General features: G+C 48.3%; 1 protein-coding gene across 2 annotated transcripts in view; it reads right to left on the minus strand.

Annotated features, from left to right (window-relative positions):
* The window catches only part of LOC129845970 (disintegrin and metalloproteinase domain-containing protein 9-like), a 49783-nt gene extending 40418 nt beyond the window's left edge, over window positions 1-9365 (minus strand). For both annotated transcript variants that reach the window (XM_055913958.1, XM_055913957.1), the window contains exons 1-5: window positions 9217-9365; window positions 4904-5013; window positions 4725-4801; window positions 4542-4620; window positions 265-341 (exon numbers count right to left, since the gene is read on the minus strand). In XM_055913958.1, coding sequence (XP_055769933.1) covers window positions 265-341; window positions 4542-4620; window positions 4725-4801; window positions 4904-5013; window positions 9217-9286 — 413 coding nt within the window. In that variant the 5' untranslated portion in view covers window positions 9287-9365. The remainder of the gene's footprint in view (window positions 1-264; window positions 342-4541; window positions 4621-4724; window positions 4802-4903; window positions 5014-9216) is intronic.
* Window positions 9366-10126: the final 761 nt, after the last annotated feature.

Genomic DNA, 10126 nt, shown 5'->3' on the forward strand with positions numbered 1-10126 from the left:
AGACAGACCTGAGGTCAGTAGATACTGAGGGTTAGTATTATTATATTATATATTAGTGAATGAGAGACAGACCTGAGGTCAGTAGATACTGAGGGTTAGTATTATTATATTATATATTAGTGAATGAGAGACAGACCTGAGGTCAGTAGATACTGAGGGTTAGTATTATTATATTATATATTAGTGAATAAGAGACAGACCTGAGGTCAGTAGGTACTGAGGGTTAGTATTATTATATTATATATAAGTGAAGGAGAGACAGACCTGAGACCTGAGCAGGTGCTGAGGGCGACCAAAGATTCTTCATGATCCTCCACATCACCATGGTAATAACAATGGACCTGCAACACACACATCACCATGGTAATAACAATGGACCTGCAACACACACATCACCATGGTAATAACAATGGACCTGCAACACACACATCACCATGGTAATAACAATGGACCTGCAAAACACACACATCACCATGGTAATAACAATGGACCTGCAACACACCACCAAGTGACAGGCAGCTATAAACAGGCATGTCATTTAAAACCGCCATGTGGAAATATACAGCCATAACATATGTATGTACAGTACCAGTCAAATGTTTGAACACACCTACTCATTCAAGGGTTTTTCTTTATATTTTACTATTTTCTACATTGTAGAATAATAGTGTAGACATCAAAATAACACAAATGGAATCAACACAAAGTTTTAAACAAATCAAAATATATTTAATATTCTCCAAAGTAGCCACCCTTTGCCTTGATGACAGCTTTGCACACTCTTGGCATTCTCTCAACCAGCTTTATGAGGTAGTCACCTGGAATGCATTTCAATTAACAGGTGTGCTTGGGCCAAGAAACACTGGACCGGTGGAAATCTATCCTTTGGTCTGATGAGTCCAAATTTGAGATTTTTGGTTCCAACCGCTGTGTCTTTGTGAGACACAGAGTAGGTGAATGGATGATCTCTGCATGTGTGGTTCCCACCGTGAAGCATGGAGGAGGAGGTGTGATGGTGCTTGGCTGGTGACACTGCTTGTGATTTATTAGAATTCAAGGCAGTCTTCACCAGCATGGCTACCACAGCATTCTGCAGTGATACGCCATTCCATCTGGTTTGCGCTTTGTGAGACTATCATTTGTTTTTCAACAGGACAATGACCCAACACACTTCCAGGCTGTGTAAGGGCTATTTGACCAAGAAGGAGAGTGATGGAATGCAGCATCAGATGACCTGGCCTCCAAAATCACCCGACCTCAATTGAGATGGTTTGGGATGAGCTGGACCGCAGAGTGAAGGCAAAGCAGCCAAAAAGTGCTCAGCATATGTAGGAACTCTTTCAAGACTGTTGGAAAAGCATTCCAGGAGAAGCTGGTTGAGAGAATGCCAAGAGTGTACAAAGCTGTCATCAAGGCAAAGGGTGGCTATTTGGAGAATCTCAAATATAAAATATATTTTGATTTGTTTAACACTTTTTTGGTTACTACATGATTCCATATGTGTTATTTCATAGTTTTTTGTTTTTTTTTCTCCCCTTTTCTCCCCAATTTTCGTGGTATCCAATCGCTAGTAATTACTATCTTGTCTCATCGCTACAACTCCCGTACGGGCTCGGGAGAGACGAAGGTCGAAAGCCATGCGTCCTCCAAAGCACAACCCAACCAAGCCGCACTGCTTCTTAACACAGCGCGCCTCCAACCCGGAAGCCAGCCGCACCAATGTGTCGGAGGAAACATCGTGCACCCGCCCCCCTCGGTTAGCGCGCACTGCGCCCGGACCGCCACAGGAGTCGCTGGAGCGCGGTGAGACAATGATATCCCTACCGGCCAAACCCTCCCAAACCCGGACGACGCTAGCCCAATTGTGCGTCGCCCCACGGACCTCCCGGTCGCGGCCGGCTGCGACAGAGCCTGGGCGCGAACCCAGAGACTCTGGTGGCGCAGTTAGCACTGCGATGCAGTGCCCTAGACCACTGCGCCACCCGGGAGGCCCGTTATTTCATAGTTTTGATGTCTTCACTATTATTCTACAATGTAGAAAATAATAAAAATAAAGAAAAACCCTTGAATGAGTAGGTGTGTTCAAACTTTTGACTGGTAGTATATGTATGTCTGTATCCCCCCCTCGCATCCTGCCAGCCCTCCCCATCCAGCTCGTCAGTCCCCCCCATCCCATCCAGCTCGTCAGTCCCCCTCCCCTCCCATCCAGCTCGTCAGTCCCCCTCCCCTCCCATCCAGCTCGTCAGTCCCCCTCCCCTCCCATCCAGCTCGTCAGTCCCCCTCCCCTCCCATCCAGCTCGTCAGTCCCCCGCCCCATCCAGCTCGCCAGTCCCCCTCCCCTCCCACCCAGCTCGCCAGTCCCCCTCCCACCCAGCTCGCCAGTCCCCCTCCCGCCCCATCCAGCTCGCCAGTCCCCCTCCCGCCCCATCCAGCTCGCCAGTCCCCCTCCCGCCCCATCCAGCTCGCCAGTCCCCCTCCCGCCCCATCCAGCTCGCCAGTCCCCCTCCCGCCCCATCCAGCTCGTCAGTCCCCCTCCCTCCCAGCTCGCCAGTCCCCCTCCCACCCAGCTCGCCAGTCCCCCTCCCACCCAGCTCGCCAGTCACCCTCCCGCCCCACCCAGCTCGCCAGTCCCCCTCCCGCCCCACCCAGCTCGTCAGTCCCCCTCCCGCCCAGCTCGCCAGTCCCCCTCCCACCCCATCCAGCTCGTCAGTCCCCCTCCCACCCCATCCAGCTCGTCAGTCCCCCTCCCACCCCATCCAGCTCGTCAGTCCCCCTCCCACCCCATCCAGCTCGTCAGTCCCCCTCCCCTCCCATCCAGCTCGTCAGTCCCCCTCCCCTCCCATCCAGCTCGTCAGTCCCCCTCCCCTCCCATCCAGCTCGTCAGTCCCCCTCCCCTCCCATCCAGCTCGTCAGTCCCCCTCCCCTCCCATCCAGCTCGTCAGTCCCCCTCCCCTCCCATCCAGCTCGTCAGTCCCCCTCCCCTCCCATCCAGCTCGTCAGTCCCCCTCCCCTCCCACCCAGCTCGTCAGTCCCCCTCCCCTCCCACCCAGCTCGTCAGTCCCCCCTCCCGCCCCATCCAGCTCGTCAGTCCCCCCTCCCGCCCCATCCAGCTCGCCAGTCCCCCTCCCGCCCCATCCAGCTCGCCAGTCCCCCTCCCGCCCCATCCAGCTCGTCAGTCCCCCTCCCGCCCAGCTCGCCAGTCCCCCTCCCGCCCAGCTCGCCAGTCCCCTCCCGCCCCACCCAGCTCGCCAGTCCCCCTCCCGCCCAGCTCGCCAGTCCCCCTCCCGCCCAGCTCGCCAGTCCCCCTCCCGCCCAGCTCGCCAGTCCCCCTCCCGCCCAGCTCGCCAGTCCCCCTCCCGCCCAGCTCGCCAGTCCCCCTCCCGCCCAGCTCGCCAGTCCCCCTCCCCTCCCATCCAGCTCGTCAGTCCCCCTCCCCTCCCATCCAGCTCGTCAGTCCCCCTCCCCTCCCATCCAGCTCGTCAGTCCCCCTCCCCTCCCATCCAGCTCGTCAGTCCCCCTCCCCTCCCATCCAGCTCGTCAGTCCCCCTCCCCTCCCATCCAGCTCGTCAGTCCCCCTCCCCTCCCATCCAGCTCGTCAGTCCCCCTCCCACCCCATCCAGCTCGTCAGTCCCCCTCCCACCCCATCCAGCTCGTCAGTCCCCCTCCCCTCCAGCTCGTCAGTCCCCCTCCCCTCCCATCCAGCTCGTCAGTCCCCCTCCCCTCCCATCCAGCTCGTCAGTCCCCCTCCCCTCCCATCCAGCTCGTCAGTCCCCCTCCCCTCCCATCCAGCTCGTCAGTCCCCCTCCCCTCCCATCCAGCTCGTCAGTCCCCCTCCCACCCCATCCAGCTCGTCAGTCCCCCTCCCACCCCATCCAGCTCGTCAGTCCCCCTCCCCTCCCATCCAGCTCGTCAGTCCCCATCCCCTCCCATCCAGCTCGTCAGTCCCCCTCCCATCCAGCTCGTCAGTCCCCCTCCCCTCCCACCCAGCTCGTCAGTCCCCCTCCCCTCCCACCCAGCTCGTCAGTCCCCCTCCCCTCCCACCCAGCTCGTCAGTCCCCCTCCCCTCCCACCCAGCTCGTCAGTCCCCCTCCCCTCCCACCCAGCTCGTCAGTCCCCCTCCCCTCCCACCCAGCTCGTCAGTCCCCCTCCCCTCCCATCCAGCTCGTCAGTCCCCCACCCCTCCCATCCAGCTCGTCAGTCCCCCTCCCCTCCCATCCAGCTCGTCAGTCCCCCTCCCCTCCCATCCAGCTCGTCAGTCCCCCTCCCCTCCCATCCAGCTCGTCAGTCCCCCTCCCCTCCCATCCAGCTCGTCAGTCCCCCTCCCCTCCCATCCAGCTCGTCAGTCCCCCTCCCCTCCCATCCAGCTCGTCAGTCCCCCTCCCACCCCATCCAGCTCGTCAGTCCCCCTCCCCTCCCATCCAGCTCGTCAGTCCCCCTCCCCTCCCATCCAGCTCGTCAGTCCCCCTCCCCTCCCATCCAGCTCGTCAGTCCCCCTCCCGCCCCATCCAGCTCGTCAGTCCCCCCTAGTCTCTGCTACTTACATCAGGTTTAGGATATGTAGGCGTCAGATTCCCACTGGCATCATGGGAAAACTGAACAAAGCTTTTGGATAAAAACTCTCTGATGACAAAAGAAAGAAAAAATCCACCGATCACTCCACAAGAATAGAATTGTGTGACCTTAAGGTCATTACTAGAACGAAATAGAACATAAAACTGGCATACTTGTTATTTTTAAGACGGAGGAAATGTTCCTTGTTGTCAATGATCAACGAATAAGAACGTTCCTCGGGTTCTTCAGTCTGAAATGAGTTGCAACAACACAGTCACGTGAAAATACACCAGTCGTCATTTACCATCACGTGCCAAAACACAAGTTGGGAGACCTGTAGAGGTCATCTTACCTTTCCCGATTCAGGAAGTCTGTCGGCATTTCTTGCCCATCTCCTGTGAATAAGCTGAGGCTTTACAACCGTGTAGCTGGAAAGTTTAGATGTTTGTCCATGGAAAAGATCTGAAAGGTAGAAAGAACAGCTATGAACTACTGGCCTACTCATTATCTAATGGTCAACGTCCTGAATGACAAAGATTATATACACAGCCAAAGTCTCATAGGCCAATCAAACAAAACAGCTAATTCATAAAATAAATAACATCAATCTACTGAAATGTGTCAATGATGACATATTAGCACGGTCCCAAGTTAAATAAATGAGTGGAAAACCTGATGCATTGCTGAGTATAAGTGACTCATTAGGCGCCATCGACATTGAAGCCCGACCAGAAAGGCGAATCGAGACGGACTGATCTACAAATCACCTTGCATCATAAATACAGGGCCTTGCGAAAGTATCCTTGGATTTCGTCACATATTATTGTGTTACAAAGTGGGATTCAAATGGATTCAATTGTATTTTTTTTTTATCAACAATCTACACAAAATACTCTGATGTCAAAGTTTGTAATTTTATAAAAAAGATGAATAGAAAATAAATAAAAACAGTCTTCCTTGAATCAATACATGTTAAGAAACACCTTTGGCAGCTGAGAGTCTTTCTGGGTAAGTCTCTACGAGTGATTCCAGCTGGGAGTCTTTATGGGTAAGTCTCTAAGAGTCATTACAGCTGGGAGTCTTTCTGGGTAAGTCTCTAAGAGTGATTCCAGCTGGGAGTCTTCCTGGGTAAGTCTCTAAGAGTCATTACAGCTGGGAGTCTTTCTGGGTAAGTCTCTAAGAGTCATTACAGCTGGGAGTCTTCCTGGGTAAGTCTCTAAGAGTGATTACAGCTGGGAGTCTTTCTGGGTAAGTCTCTAAGAGTCATTACAGCTGGGAGTCTTCCTGGGTAAGTCTCTACGAGTCATTACAGCTGGGAGTCTTCCTGGGTAAGTCTCTACGAGTGATTACAGCTGGGAGTCTTTCTGGGTAAGTCTCTAAGAGTGATTACAGCTGGGAGTCCTTCTGGGTAAGTCTCTAAGAGTGATTACAGCTGGGAGTCTTTCTGGGTAAGTCTCTAAGTGCTTTACTACACCTGGGAAGCATGTGGACGCCTTAACTTAGTGATGTGTTGTGTTTGCCCAAATTATTTAGGTGCATTTGGACAAAAAGTGTGTTCCTTTTTTTTTTTACAGTATTACTTGTTGCCCCGTTGCATACACAATGCATGTTGTGGAATATTTTTATTCTGTATATTATTATTTTTATTCTGTATATTATTATTTTTATTCTGTATATTAATATTTTTATTATGTATATTAATATTTTTATTCTGTATATTAATATTTTTATTCTGTATATATTTTTATTATGTATATATTTTTATTATGTATATATTTTTATTATGTATATTATTATTTTTATTATGTATATTATTCTTTTATTATGAATATATTTTTATTATGTATATCTTTATTTTTCACTGTCATTTAAGTCGTTATTGTGGAGTCACTACAATTCTCAGTTCTCCAATCACAGCCATGTTTTAACATCACCAATGACCTCATGGTAACATCCCTGAGCAGGTTCATTCCTGTCCTGCAGCTCAGTTCAGAAGGACGACTGTGTCTGTGTGGTTTAATACATCATCCACAGCATCATTATTAACTTGACCATGATGCTAAAAGAGATATTCAATGTCTGATTTGTTATTGTTACCCATCTACCAATCAATGCCCTTCTTTATGAGGCTTTCAAAAAGCTCCCTGGTCTTTGTAGTTGAATCTGTGATTGAAATTCAATACTAGACTGAGGGACCTTCCAGGTGTTGTATAATATGGGGGACAGAGGAAGGGGTTAGTTATTAATTACTAGACTGAGGGGACAGAGGAAGGGTTAGTTATTAACTACTAGACTGAGGGGACAGAGGAAGGGTTAGTTATTAACTACTAGACTGAGGGGACAGAGGAAGGGGTTAGGTATTAACTACTAGACTGAGGGGACAGAGAAAGGGTTAGTTATTAACTACTAGACTGAGGGGACAGAGGAAGGGTTAGTTATTAACTACTAGACTGAGGGGACAGAGGAAGGGTTAGTTATTAACTACTAGACTGAGGGGACAGAGGAAGGGGTTAGTTATTAACTACTAGACTGAGGGGACAGAGGAAGGGGTTAGTTATTAACTACTAGACTGAGGGGACAGAGGAAGGGTTAGTTATTAACTACTAGACTGAGGGGACAGAGGAAGGGTTAGTTATTAACTACTAGACTGAGGGGACAGAGGAAGGGGTAGTTATTAACTACTAGACTGAGGGACCTTATAGATGTTGTATAATATGGGGGACAGAGGAAGTCATTAAAAAAACACGTCAACTTCTATTATTTCACACAGAGTGAATCCATGTAACTTATGTGATTTGTTCATCCAAATTTGACTGCTGAACTAATTTAGGCCTAAATAAAGGGGCTGAATACTTATGCAATATTTTAGTCATCTAATTTTTATTAATATATATTTTTTTTTAAAGTTTCCACTTTGACAGAGTATTTTTGAGTATATTGTTGACGGAAAAAAATGACAATTAAATAAAATGTTTATCCCCACTTTGTAACACAATAAAATGTGAAGATATTCAAAGGGTCTGAATCCTTTTCCAAGGCATTGCGACTACTCCATATGATTTGTAGATCAGTCAGTCACAACTGACCGTTAATACATCACGGTGTTGATGCTCTCTAACAAGGCCATTATCATCCGTTCTCTCTACGTACGGCGAACCGCAAGGCCATTATCATCAGTACTCTCTTCGTACAGCGAACAGCAGACATGGAGTGTGAGAAACTGGGCATGGCGAAAGAAGCGGGTAGATCGACAGTGACGGTGTAACGTCAGCGGGCACGTGGGTATAACCAATGAGGAGATGGCACGTGGGTACCCTGCTTCTATAAACCAATGAGGAGATGGAAGAGGCAGGACTTTCAGAGCGATCTGCGTCAGAAATAGGAATGACTTCTATTTTAGCCCTTGGCGTCACAGACGCTCATTGACGCGCGCGAGCAGTGTGGGTGCAATAATGGAATAACATGGATTTCTACATTTATTTTGCGACGCTCGCACACGCGACGTGTTCGGTCTGGTCAGCATGTTAGTGGGCATTTCTTCTTTGCCTAAATAATTCATCCACCTGACAGGTGTGGCACATCAAGCTGATTAAACAGCATGATCATTACACAGGTGCACCTTGTGCTGGGGACAATATACCGTTCTACAGCTGCCCAGTGGGAACCACCCCGGGTTCTGTTTGCTCCTGGCAGATATCGGCTAGGTGAAGCGACATCGTTCTACAGCTGCCCAGTGGGAAGCACCTCAGGTTCAGGTTGCTCCTGGCAGATATCGGCTAGGTGAAGCGACCGTCTGAGCTCTCATACTCTCTAAAGACCGCGGCTTGAAAAACTAGAAAAAAAAACGCAGCAATATTACTGTTGTTTGTCTTTCTTGGGCCACCGTAGCAACAACATCGCCAGAAACATTTCCTCAAAATAGTCTGAATGAATCTAAAGATAAAAAATGTCTACATTCAAAAACAGACCCCCCTTGCAACTGAACACAGACATTTTAGAAGGTTCCTGTTTCCATGAATAGAGGAAGACATCTTTACGCTACAACAAACAGTACCTGACCTGTAACTCCCAGTAACAGATACCAAAAATATTTGTTTAAAATCCCATTATCTGATGTAACAATCTGAAGCTAGTTCTCTTGGCTTCCGGAACACAACAAACTAAAGTAAACAACCCACTTTTTATTTGTTAACCTGAAATAAAAATAGCAAAACTAAAGAAAATATAAAAATGTTAAGTCTCTAAAGCAAGTGAAATTACATTTTTCAAAATGTATATATTTTTTGTGGTGTGCCACATTCCATGTTGTATTTGTTGAGCCGACGTTTCATATTCGGTTCCACGCATTACAAAACTGATTTAGGATCAGCTCTTATCATTAACAGCGCAAACCTTTAAGCATTATGTTGAAACAATAAGACCGACCCTGGATCAGAATTTCCAACAAGCGCTAACAAAAGTTATTATTTTGTTCGGAAGCACAACGTGTCGCGGAGAGTTATTGTGAAATAGCCTCCAGGTGGTTAATAAGTAGAGTTAAACGGTATGCTAGACAAAGTAGCCTTGTTTTCAGGTAGGCTACATGTCACAATCAAATTCCCGAGGCATTGTAATCGCAACAGGTACCAAGGCGTAATGGAAAAAGGCTCTCAATCTCTCACCCACCTTCATTGTTCTCGGTTCCAACGACGCAACAAATTAGAAAGACTAAAGTCACTAGACTTTTCCCCAACATGATACTTGCTACAGCATTTGTCCATTGACGACAGCTGTGTTATCGGACTGTGGAGGCGGACAGGGCAGGTGAGAAGGCTTAGGGGGGTGCGCCGGTGAGCCAGAGGGGGTGTGCCTAAAGTAACTATTCTTCTGTGAGGTTTATCAGCGTTTGGCATCCAACGTTATGGTGCATTACCGCCACCTACTGTACTGGAGTGTGGGCCAGAGAGGACAGAAACTAAATTCTACCTGCCAGCCCCGATTATCTTAAAAAAATAAAACGAAACGTTGGTAACTATATCTACTGATAATCACTTTTTATTTTCTCTCATCCCAGCTAACATTAAAACATTCCCACAACTTTAGAGAACGTTCCCTTCAGAGGAACTCCTTAGGTCATTACCATTTTCATCGGAACGTTCCCGCGATGTGCAAGGAACGTTTCGTGGAGGCCATTCCCTTCATTTCTAATAGATCTAACCCAGAACGTGTTTACCATGTTCTCTGAACATGTTTCATGGGAACATTGCAAGCTCATTCATGTGTCCAGTTTTCTGTGAATTAGGAGAATATTCCATCAACGTCCCACCAAACATTTATTTTGATTTATTTAGATTTATTTCACCTTTATTTAACCAGGTAGGCCAGTTGAGAACAAGTTCTCATTTACAACTGCGACCTGGCCAAGATAAAGCAAAGCAGTGCGACACAAACAACAACACAGAGTTAAACATGGAATAAACAAGCGTACAGTCAATAACACAATAGGAAAAAAAGAAAGTCTATATACAGTGTGTGCAAATGGCGTGAGGTGGTAAAGCAATAAATAGGCCATAGTAGCGAAGTAATTACAATTTAG

The sequence above is a fragment of the Salvelinus fontinalis genome, unplaced genomic scaffold (assembly GCF_029448725.1).
Source record: "Salvelinus fontinalis isolate EN_2023a unplaced genomic scaffold, ASM2944872v1 scaffold_0414, whole genome shotgun sequence".
NCBI classification, from domain to species: Eukaryota; Metazoa; Chordata; class Actinopteri; order Salmoniformes; family Salmonidae; genus Salvelinus; species Salvelinus fontinalis.